Below are 12,471 nucleotides of genomic sequence, written 5' to 3' on the forward strand. Positions count from 1 at the left end.
ATTTGCATTTTTTTTTGGCGCTTTCTACGGAATCGCTTAACAAGGAAGACGGGGAAACGGTGCTACTTATCCAGGGAATTTTTTAAATAAAATAATGCAAATCGGTAAGTAAGCTGAATGAAATTGGAAGGAGCAGCTTCTTTTAAATGATGCTCCGTGACAGGGAAACCTTCAAGAGTATTCCACAGCATTACAAATAGCAAAGCCTGTGAGCGAAGAAGATCAGCAGATGTATAAATGGGAGAGTGAGTGATGAGCACAGAGAAGTTACAGCACTATTCTACAACTGTATCTCGTAAGAAATGAAGAAACAAACAGCACAGCACTGGCTGCTGGAGCGGCTCACTGACTCTGAGAACAATGACACTGAATTTGCAGTAGGGGAACCTGGTGTGAGCTCCTTGTGACCCTGAGAAAGTCAATGTATCTCCCTGATTGTAAATTGTAAGCTCTATGGGGTAGGGACTTGTGCCTGCAAAATGTTATGTACAGCGCTGCATACACTGTCAGAGCTATACAATAAAAATATATATATTATTATGTCTGTCCAACTCCTGTTTAATGCTATTTATTTATTGATTCGGCATGCATGGTATTGCAACACTGAAGCTCCCAGATAACAGATCGTCTCCCAAGTGACTGGAATGGATCATGCAGAACCAGAACCAGTGGAAGAGTCATTCTCCTAATGGAATGTTCCAATGCAAAAGAAAATCCCAACAAGTATCTCTTACCCCATGTGCGTGTTTAGAGAAAGCCTCAGCGCTGGTCAACATCCCTGCCGTCTTCTCCTCCAGTTCTCCCAGCATTTGCCCTCTCTCATCCAGGGCAATCCGGGCACGGCACAGATCTGCAGCCACGCCACTGGCTGCGCCCTTCACTCCCTCCATTCCCGCGGGGCCGGGGATGTGCTGCGCCAGACTTTTAGAGGCTTTCCCTGCAGTGGCCTCACCAACTGAGGACACAAACACAGGGGACCTCATCAGTGGGATACTGGGGTATTTAAGTCTATATCCTTTGTAGCACTCTATGTGTCAGCTGACAGAGCAGCTGCACAGGCCCACACAAACCCACACGGGCACACACAAACCCACATGGGCACACACAAACACACACAGGAACCCACACAGGCACACACAAACCCACACGGGCCCACACAACCAGTGGGGAAGAGAATGTGTGCTCATGTTTTCACATGGATTATGGAAGAGCTTCCCATTTGTTGCTGTTGTAATTGATGTTTAATTAACTAAGAAGCCCATAGCTCATCATGTGTTATTCTGGACTTGTGACTACACTATGGCAGGTTAACCAAGCACTGCCATCTACTGCACTTATTCCCTCACCTGCTGTCTCTGTAACTCTCCCAACATGATCACCTACAGTAGATTGTAAGCTCTGCAGGACAGGGATTTCCTTTCCTATTGTATTATAATTCCCTGTACGGTGTTCTCTTTTGTAAAGCGTGGAGTACACTGTGGGCACTATATAAATAAAGCTATACATACATTTAGATAGCAACACATTCCCTTGTAAGCTGTCCACTCAAGTAGAGGTTCTAACCTCTGTGCAGCGTGAGCTCCCACACACACACTGCTTCACACTGCTATCCTGGCTCCTCTGGCAGACCGCACGCGTTTCACGGGCACTTACAGAGCTCTTCTCGGTCTAACGTTTGGCCGCTTCCGCCAAACAATCCCTTCAGGAAGCCTCTGTTCTGCGCTTCGGGAGTTTCGACTAGAGAGAAGAGATCCCCCAGCATATCCTGAGTGAAAAGAAAGCAGACAGGCTAAGCAATGACATTCACAAAGATCAGGCCCATGCAAGTTCTTCTGACACGTCCGTGTGACGTCTCAAGTGTTCTTAATGTCAAAGAAGTTTTTTGTTTTTTTAAATCTTTCTTTTTCTGCATAGGAGTATAAATGTATTCCAGCACAGAGGGGACAGTGATCATTAGATATTAATATCAGATACTGATATTAATAAGGTAGGGACACACTGCAATCAACAAAGGGAAGATTCTTCACATATAAATATAAGCAGTGTTATAGGTAACAAGCTTAATAAACATGTTTTTGCACCTGTCACAACTTGCTAATCAAAGAGGTTCACACCACCTTGGATACGGTAGATTTTTTTAATGCGGAAAAAAGGGATAAAGTTATACAAATTGGTAAATCCCATTATGATATGTACGAGCAACGCCTGACACTTCCCAAATCTGACGCAGGCGCAAGTTGGCAAAATAGGAGCAAAACGCCTTGATACATTGATGCTAAGAATAAACACATAACAATCTTTGTACCAATTTTGCTCCAAAAGAGTCATGGTAAAATAAACCCTAAAGTGTTTAGAGTGCAGGGAGTGGAGCCACAGATAGAATCCCATGAGTCGCTGCATATTCCCAGCCTCACCTGCAGACTGTCGCACATCTCCTGGCTGTACGTTATGCGCTGGATCTCGGTAGGGGAGCTCAGGTACAAAGCTTGTCCACCATTGGTAAAGCAGAACGTCCTCGCTATTCTCATGTCTGTTAGAGGCAAATAATTTACGTCTAGTAGCGGGCGCAGACTGGGGAGGCTGAAAAAGCAAGGTCACAAGTTATGTAGGGAAAGGTCAACCAGTCAAATTAGAATGACCTTCAATTCCAATCTCTCCCAGGAAAAAAAGAAGGGTGACCCTCAATTTTGGACGGGGTGAGATATAAACAAAAAATTCTGAAATCTCACCCAACTTTCATTCTAATGTTGGATTAGTAAAATCCAACAATGAGTGAAGACAATAACCCAACAATGAGTGAAGACAATAACCCAACAATGAGTGAAGACAATAACCCAACAATGAGTGAAGACAATAACCCAACAATGAGTGAAGACAATAACCCAACAATGAGTGAAGACAATAACCCAACAATGAGTGAAGACAATAACCCAACAATGAGTGAAGACAATAACCCAGCAATGAGTGAAGACAATAACCCAGCAATGAGTGAAGACAATAACCCAGCAATGAGTGAAGACAATAACCCAACAATGAGTGAAGACAATAACCCAGCAATGAGTGAAAACAATAACCCAACAATGAGTGAAGACAATAACCCAACAATGAGTGAAGACAATAACCCAACAATGAGTGAAGACAATAACCCAACAATGAGGGAAGACAATGTCCAGAATTCTAGGAGAGAAAAACATAAAGATGTGACTGGGGGAGGGGGAAGACATAGTGGAATGGAGATGCTGAGATGTAGAATACGGGGGCACAGATGGAACCCCCATCAGGAAATATTGTGTTTTTTCCCCGCATCTTACACCTTGTCCCAGTGACATTTCTAGACTGCGTCATGGATTCACGCATGGTTTTGTCACATGGAGGAGGTCCTATTGATGCAATCAGTGTGCACTTTGCAATGTGGCTTTACTGTATGTAGCATTTTTATAGCAGGTTGGGAAGCGGTGCCACTTTCTTTTAGTATAAATCCTGTAAAAGTGCAACGCCATCTATTGTAGTTGGCCTAAATGTTGCCTATACCCTTTGCTCTTTGCAGTTTGAGAACTTGATAGAGGTTCTCTTGTCGGTGACAAGAGTCTGCGAATGCAGTATGACTTATTCATTGTTCCAAATCGTGTAAGAGATTATATGATAACTATATACAAATATATTCTGGGACAGTACAAGGAGCTTTCAAAAGAACTATTCATCCCAAGGGCAGTACTAAGGACACAGGGTCATCCCTTAAGGTTGGAGGTAAGGAGATTTCCCCATCAACAAAGGAAAGGGTTCTTTACAGTAAGGGCAGTTACAGTGTGGGATTCATTACCCATGGAGATTGTGATGGCAGATACAATCAATCTGTTCAAAAAAAGGTTGGACATCTTTAAAAGAAAAGAAATGGTATACAGGGTTATACCAAATAAGTATACATGGGAAGGATGTTGATTTGATTGCTAATTATTGGAGTCAGGAAGGAATTTATTTTTCCCCTTATAAGATATCATTGGATGATATGTCACTGGGGTTTTTGTTTGCCTTCCTCTGGATCAAAATACTGTAATTACAAATATAGGATAAAGTATCTGTCATCTAAATGTAGCATAGGTTGAGCGTGATGGACATATGTCTTTTTTCAACCTCATCTACTATGTAACTATGTAACTATGTAACTTATCCTCATTTTGTTTTCCCACTGGACGTGCTGAGGAAATAACTTTTCTGTTATGCTTTATAGTCCTATTCAAGTCACCAAGTACCTTATTGTCATGATATGCCCATTGGCACAGAAGCATGCCAGCAAGGCGCTGTTGCACATGGTGACCACATCCGCCCGCAGGAGGAAGGAGGTCTCTGTAATGTTGTGCACAAACAGACACGTCTGCGAGGGCAGGGAGAAAACTTTGGCTTGTTTTTCCGAGCAGATAACGGCAAACTGGTGGTCTCCCATCTCCTGGGAAGATGCCGGAGAGAAGGTGACCAGTTTCCTTTTCCTTGTTTTCTCGTTATCCTCGGTGCTGTTCGGGTCCCTCCAGATTTCGTAAGATGGGTGTATGTAGCTGCCCATGCAGTCCAGGCAAGAAAAAGTAAGCACTGCTCCTTTTAGCATTAAAACGGTACCTAGGATTGAAAGAGGCAGGTTACTATCATTAAGCTGCTTATATATGGTATGGTAGTAATCACACCCTATGCTAATGTCAGACGCCAACAATGTGACTTGTAGAAATATTTGATACAACACAGACACACAGTGAAAATTTCCAACAATTATAAATACAGTACAGGCTGACAAAGAAACAAAGTCCCATCCTAATGTGTTGGCCGTGGAAGGGACATCAGCCACGTGAGAACATTCCATCAGAAAAGCAACACGCTGTACTGTTTATTGCTAAGAATTGAGACACTATTCCCACTTTTAAAGCTCCATCTCCTCAGGGAGCCAGGTACCGATGTGCAAAACATGTGTAGACATTTGCCAAATTGGCAAATTGTAAGCAGTGGTAATTAGAGAAAGGCGGTAATACCGCCAAAGTTCACCCAAAAATGGTAAAGCACCAATAATTCACCCAACAAACTTTCTTTGCGCATTGCTGGTGACGGGAGCCTTTTTATTTTTATTTTTCTTCAATGAGCCTGGCCGCAAAATACAAGAAGCGGGTGCAATTTACTTATGTTGCAATTAAAAAAATATGAAGAAATGACAGATCATAAAACATTTTGTCCAACTTTTCGCCTTTGTGTAAATGTCTAAATTCATCCTCATGAACATTGACGATTTAAACCAGGAGAACATTATACCCTGGCCAGACCCAAGACACAGACTGTTCTGCAATCCAACATGGGGCTTTATGTGACCATCAGGTAACCCAAAAACCCTGCCCTCCCTCACATAAGGCAGCCACTCTTCTACTGGTATTGGAGAAGGTTAGAAGGCATTCGTGAGCAAGTACTGCAGCTGTGGTGAACACGCAGAAGGCTGCAATATATCGGGATCATGTGAACCGGCCTCAATCCACTTTGGGAAAGTTCGCAGAATATTTTGGAGTGATTTGTGAAATGTTCAGAATGTGTGTGAAATGCTCACAGGAAGCCCATGAAAGGGAATATACGTGGAAATACAGTGGGAATGTGAGGCATTACTTTTTTCTTATGATAGCTTAGATCATTGGTTTCCAACTTTTTTTGGGTTATGGAACCCAAAGTGACATTCTGAGGAACCCCGACGCGCTCTAATCTGAGATCAGATACATTGTAAGGAGCCCCGACGCTCTCTAATAGTGCGTCTGAGATCAGATACATTGTAAGGAACCCCAACCCTCTCTAATAGCGTGTCTGAGATCAGATGCATTGTAAGGAGCCCCAACCCTCTCTAATAGCGCGTCTGAGATCAGATGCATTGCAAGGAACCCCAACCCTCTCCCGCCTCTGCTTGCACCCCCCCCCCTTACCTGCTCTTTGGCATGGGCGGCGTCATGATGTCGGCATCATTTGACGCCACGTTGCCATGATGACACGTCGCTGGAGAGCAGGTGAGAGGGAGTTACAGCGGCCTTGTGCGCTCCCCCGGCATTTAATGTTGTGGGGGAGAGCGTGGGGCCCCTGTAAGCGCCCGCTCCCCCGCCAGACAATCTCGCGCCCCCCCCCGTTTGTGCACCGCTGCTATAGACCGCACTCTACTTTTTGCAACAGAAACTATGGGGGTTATTCAATAAAGGGGGGTTGTGGTGACTCCGCAGTACCGCATGGAAACTCCCACAGACATGCACGCGAGTTTCCATGCGGGAGTGCCCATCAGACACAACTGCAGTTCAATGAATAACCCCCGTATGATACAGGAGAATTCACGGCTCGTATTCCTGGCGCTTACCACTCGGGGAGACCATGACTGGCTCGGTCACTCTTTGCTCTTCTGTAGACGGCAGGTTGAGGGTAATGAGCAGAACCATTCCAAGGCTGGTCCCTACCCACAGGCTCGGCGAGGGAGACTGGTCATTCTTCAGTGCGAAGGACTCCATGAAGTACAGGGCGGTGATGGCTTCTTTGGACTCCTTGTCGATGCTGGACACACTGGAGCTGCGGGAGCGGCTGAAGGTGTCCCGGCTGTCCCGGCTTTCTGCAGAAACAGTGGGGAAAACACGTCATTAAAACCTACTGCAGGGGTGCTCAGCTCCAGGTCTCAAGACCTACCACAGGTCACATTTTCAGGATATCCCTGCTTCAGCACAGGTGGCTCAATTACTCAGTCAAAGACTGAGCCACTTGTGCTGAAGCTGGGATGGATTGAGCCACCTGTGCTGAAGCTGGGACTCATTGAGCCACCCGTGCTGAAGCTGGGATTGATTGCGCAACCTGTGCTGAAGCTGGGACTGATTAAGCCACCTGTGCTGAAGCAAGGACCTCGACTGAGCCACTTACTGAGCCACCTGTGCTGAAGCAAGCTCTTTGAGTCACCTGTGCTGAAGCAGACTTATTGGTAATCAAAATGTAATTTTCCGTGCGAATCTACGCGCATCCTTCCTGTAAATGGCTCCTGAACACCCCCCGCCCGCAGATACAATAACCGGGAGAGCACGATGTCTTGCTCACGGGATAAGAAGCAACCACGTTATCCATCCTGCACAATTATACGTATGGTCACGTGAAGGCAATACTTCTCTTAGCATGAGATCAATAACATGGCAGCGACACAATGGGTAACATGTCCTGGGGTAGAAGTACTCCCCAGTAAGGAGAGGACACCTGAACCAGCAGCATGTACAGAACATGCTTCCTGGGACAACACATACATGATGCAGCGACGCAGTGCAACGCCTCCTGTAAGCAGCACCTGTATCAGCTGCAGCAGGAACTGGTTACAAACGCGGCACATGACTCCCCAGTGCAGTAACTGTGTGTGCTGCAGCAACAGACCTGGAGACTCTGACCTGTCCTGTAACCCCAGCGCAGTCCTTCCTGATGTAGCAACTTACATGCGCTGCCCTCAGAGAAACCCCGTTATTCTGTCTAACAGACTGGTGTTATACTGCTGGGTCAGGATCTGTTATTCTGCAGAGAAACCCGTTATTCTGTCTAACAGACTGGTGTTATACTGCTGGGTCAGGATCTGTTATTCTGCAGAGAAACCCGTTATTCTGTCTAACAGACTGGTGTTATACTGCTGTATCAGGATCTGTTATTCTGCAGAGAAACCCGTTATTCTGTCTAACAGACTGGTGTTATACTGCTGGGTCAGGATCTGTTATTCTGCAGAGAAACCCGTTATTCTGTCTAACAGACTGGTGTTATACTGCTGTATCAGGATCTGTTATTCTGCAGAGAAACCCCGTTATTCTGTCTAACAGACTGGTGTTATACTGCTGGGTCAGGATCTGTTATTTTGCATAGATTGTGGAGTTCTCACTGTCTAAACCAGTGGTGGGCAGGTCAGGTTTTCAGGATATCCTGGCTTCAGCACAGGTGCTCAATCAGTCCCTGCTTCAGCACAGGTGGCTCAATCTGTCCCAGCTTCACCACAGGTGGCTCAATCAGTCCTTGCTTCAGCACAGGTGGCTCAATCAGTCCTTGCTTCAGCACAGGTGGCTCAATCAGTCCCTGCTTCAGCACAGGTGGCTAAAGCAGTCGCAGCTTCATGCACGGGTTGCTCAATCAGTGGTTCAGTCTTTGACTGAGCCACGGATTGAGCCACTCGTGCTGAAGAAGGGATATCCTGAAAACTCTTGCCTTGGCCCAGAATAGCAGCACTCTTGCCTTGGCCCAGGATAGCAGCACTCTTGCCCTGGCCCAGAATAGCAGCACTCTTGCCTTGGCCCAGAATAGCAGCACTCTTGCCTTGGCCCAGGATAGCAGCACACTGGCCTTGGCCCAGAATAGCAGCACTCTGGCCTTGGTCCAGGATAGCAGCACTCTGGCCTTGGCCCAGAATAGCAGCACTCTTGCCCTGGCCCAGAATAGCAGCACTCTGGCCTTGGCCCAGGATAGCACCACTCTTGCCCTGGCCCAGAATAGCAGCACTCTTGCCTTGGCCCAGAATAGCAGCACTCTTGCCCTGGCCCAGAATAGCAGCACTCTTGCCTTGGCCTAGGATAGCACCACTCTTGCCTTGGCCTTGGATAGCACCACTCTTGCCCTGGCCCAGAATAGCAGCACTCTTGCCTTGGCCTTGGATAGCACCACTCTTGCCCTGGCCCAGAATAGCAGCACTCTTGCCTTGGCCTTGGATAGCACCACTCTTGCCCTGGCCCAGAATAGCAGCACTCTTGCCTTGGCCTTGGATAGCACCACTCTTGCCCTGGCCCAGAATAGCAGCACTCTTGCCTTGGCCCAGAATAGCAGCACTCTTGCCTTGGCCCAGAATAGCAGCACTCTTGCCTTGGCCCAGAATAGCAGCACTCTTGCCTTGGCCCAGAATAGCAGCACTCTTGCCTTGGCCTTGGATAGCACCACTCTTGCCTTGGCCCAGAATAGCAGCACTCTGGCCTTGACACATACTGTAGCCTCCTTAACGGTCAGCCCATGCAACACGTTCCAGAGAAAATATTCCCGCAGCAGAGGCGTTAGCAGTTCGAGTTACATTACATGGCACGTTAGGGTGATCCTCGCTGATGGATGCAAAATTCCAGCTCTCCTTAACCGCAACATTATTTCTTTCCTATAAAAACTGTCTGTCTGTCTGTCTGTCTTTAGCACCAAGTCTTGTCTTCTTATACAGAGATTCTAACTAATAAATACACACATCACCACAGCAGACAGAGTACGAGGGAAAGGGCACATCACAAACACGGTGCTAACATTTGCAGTCTTACCTTTCTCGGCCCCCGTGTTTGGTGAATAGTGGTACTCGTCAGTTGAGAATGTACTGACTCCATGTAATTGCCGAAGCATTGCCCGTCTGGAATTGTAACCCACCGCTACAGAAACCACGTATTGCAAGAAGGACGGGAACAATTGAAGCAACAATTATTTTGACAAAGATTTCAAAACAATTCCGTGAACGGCTTCCTTCCCTCCCCCCCCTCCCTCCCCCCCCCCCCGAAATCCCCCCCCCCCAGTTTTGCCTCTAAACACGGTGAACTTCTGGAAGTGGACTTTGACATGCTGATTTGAAATGTTGGAAAGCCAAAAAGGTCCATCCACCAATAAAAGGCAATGTATGGGTGCGGTGGAGTTCCCTAGAATAAAGTATAGCATTGAACTTGTACATCTGCATGCGACAACAGCGTAACAACACAAGGCATCATTGTTTCATGTATGGAAGGAAGAAGCTCAGTGGTGAGTAGAATTCACGGTAGGGCAGAAGTTACAGAATTTGAGGGCCCAGAGGCGCATTCCTAGATGGATCATTGGTTTCACTGAGGCTGCGCTAAGCTATGGATCAGTGTGACCTTCACTGACCTACAGTACACTGAAAAGATTGCGCCTGGTACAAGACGATCAGTGCAAAGGGTCCAAGGCAGGAGTGGCCAACGCCAGTCCTCAAGGGCCACCAACAGGCCAGGTATTAGGGACATCCCTGCTTCAGATGGGTGATTGAGGTGGCTCAATCAGTGGCTCAGTCGTTGGTGGCCCTTGAGGACTGGACTTGGCCACCCCTGATCTAAGGTCTTAGCAGAAAGATTCCCGTGACGCAGCACATCTGTTGGCAAGGGGGCATCAAGATAACCGCTGGGCGTTATATCTGGTCTGTCATCTTTTGCTCATATTGTTTGAGCAATCACAACACACAAGTCATTATCTTAGCTGAGAATGTGTCAGTGTATACATCTCCACAAATGAGAATCAACGCATGGCATGCCCTGCTGTGAAGTACCTCGCTGCATCTTCATGGGAATGCTAGGCAAGGTGAATATGTGTGCAGATAAACTGAGATATATATATATAAAATATAATATATAATATATATATATATTAATGTGAAGAGTAATAATCACTGAAGCACAGAGAAGCAATATGTTGTTTTATAATCAGCAATACAATCGCATATCAAACTCAGCAGGTCAAACACAACTTCCAATGTCCCACTAACATGTCTTTTCCCCATTTATAGCGTTTGGTCACATCTTATATTAGAGGCAAACTTCTAAGGCATATATATATATATATATATATATCCATTAGTGCATTTTCTATATTTTTGGGATAATTATGACAATGAGTACGGCGGAGGCGCTGAGACTGACCTGTTTGCGGCGCTGATGCTAAGCTCTCTATTTTTAATGCTTGTAAAGTATGTACATATTGTGAGTACCATGCTCAGTTTCTTTATAGATAAAATACCTTTATACACTGATCTGCGCTATGGTGTGCTACATTCTCTACCTCTGTGGCCATTTCTCTACGAGACATCCAGATCTCCAGATATCTGCACTGTGATACATTTCCTTTGCAGGGACTTCCTCTGCTCCCCCTGGAATTGGAAGACCTATCGCTATGGAAATGCCACAATACCTTTCCCCGTGGGAAATGCTCTAATGGTGGACGTTACGGGAGGTGTAATTGCCAGAAAACCGCCGGCCTGATATATCTCCCTCACAGGTCGCGGCTTTCACTGAGCGGGCCTCAAAGCCATTTAACCAAGTGGTGACAATCACACTGAAGTACTTCGAGGTGATTACACGTTGAAAGGCTCTCGCCACCAGGTGAATAGGTGGAAGCAGGTTTGTGGCGTATAAGGTGAGCTGATTCTGCAACAACTGTCTCGTGCAGGACGTTCTCCTACTAGACTTTTACTCTGGGACCTGCAAACTGTGCTGGACATGTACTGGAAAAGCTCCCTTACAAGAGAGGACGGATCCCCGTCATCAGGAAGGAATAGGAGAGTCAAGTTATTTTCACATTTCATAAAGGGGGTGGACAATTTAACTTATGAGGAGAGGCTACCTAACTTCGATTTGTTTACATTCGAAAAGAGGCATCTAAGAGGGGATATGATAACTATATACAACTATATTCGGGGACAATACAAGGAGCTTTCAAATGAACTATTCATCCCATGGGCAGTACAAAGGACTCTGGGTCATCCCTTAAGGTTAGAGGAAAGGAGATTTCACGAGCAATAAAGGAAAGGGTTCTTTACAGTAAGGGCAGTTACAGTGTGGGATTCATTACCCATGGAGACTGTGATGGCAGATACAATAGATTTGTTAAAAAAAAGGTTGGACATCTTTTTAGAAAGGAAAGGTATAATTTATCAACTAGGTGCCGGTCCATTAAAAGATATCACCCTATCTACTTCCTCTCCTTCCTTCATTCCAGTATTTTACTACATTAAGTGGCGTAAGTTTAATTTAATAAGATACGCGCACATTTAACATAAGATGTAACCAACAGCTCGTGAACCAAAATATTTCCCCCCTGTTCCACTCCTATTAACTGAAAATGTACGCATGCATTATTTTTGGACGGGCTCTTAAGCATATGAATATATTTTTATTCAACAGAAACATGGATCTTAAAGGGGCAATCCAAGCTCTTAAAGGGGCAATCCAAGCTCTTAAAGGGGCAATCCACGCTCTTATTTTTTGTAGCCAGGATTGAAGCTTGGGGTCTCCGGAGCGGGACCCCATTCATTCCAGCTGTGGGGACCCCCTGCTTCCGGAGATACGTACCTCTGTAGAAGGTGCTGGTAGCTGCTCTGCTCGGCTGGCAGGGATCACGTAATGGCCGCTTTTCAAAGCTCCCGCTCCCTGCTGGCCAATAGGAAGCCGTGACATCATCAGACGCAGCTTCCTATTGGCCCACGTGACGCGGGAGACTTAAAGTTTAAATGGCAGCCGGAGCGGCTACCGGCACCTACTATGGAGGTAAGTATCTCCGGAAGCAGGGGGTCCCCGGAGCTGAAGTTAACGGGGTTCAGCCCCAGAGACCCCTTACTTCAATCCTGAGTAAAAAAAAAACATAATTACATGTTAAAAAAAAGGCATTTGGATTACTCGTTTAAGACTAAAAAAGACATTCAGAAAACAAGATCACATCTGTAACAGA

General features: G+C 46.0%; 1 protein-coding gene across 4 annotated transcripts in view; it reads right to left on the reverse strand.

Moving 5' to 3' along the window:
• STXBP5L (syntaxin binding protein 5L) overlaps window positions 1-12,471 on the reverse strand; it is a 575,500-nt gene that overhangs the window by 1,627 nt on the left and 561,402 nt on the right. For 2 of the 4 annotated variants that reach the window (XM_075592896.1, XM_075592895.1), the window contains 6 exons: window positions 9,294-9,398; window positions 6,359-6,604; window positions 4,251-4,611; window positions 2,415-2,580; window positions 1,654-1,765; window positions 735-955 (listed from right to left, as the gene is read on the reverse strand). In XM_075592896.1, coding sequence (XP_075449011.1) covers window positions 735-955; window positions 1,654-1,765; window positions 2,415-2,580; window positions 4,251-4,611; window positions 6,359-6,604; window positions 9,294-9,398 — 1,211 coding nt within the window. The remainder of the gene's footprint in view (window positions 1-734; window positions 956-1,653; window positions 1,766-2,414; window positions 2,581-4,250; window positions 4,612-6,358; window positions 6,605-9,293; window positions 9,399-12,471) is intronic. The other 2 variants (XM_075592898.1, XM_075592897.1) reach the window with 1 other exon arrangement.

Source organism: Ascaphus truei, chromosome 3 (assembly GCF_040206685.1).
Source record: "Ascaphus truei isolate aAscTru1 chromosome 3, aAscTru1.hap1, whole genome shotgun sequence".
Classification (NCBI taxonomy): Eukaryota; Metazoa; Chordata; class Amphibia; order Anura; family Ascaphidae; genus Ascaphus; species Ascaphus truei.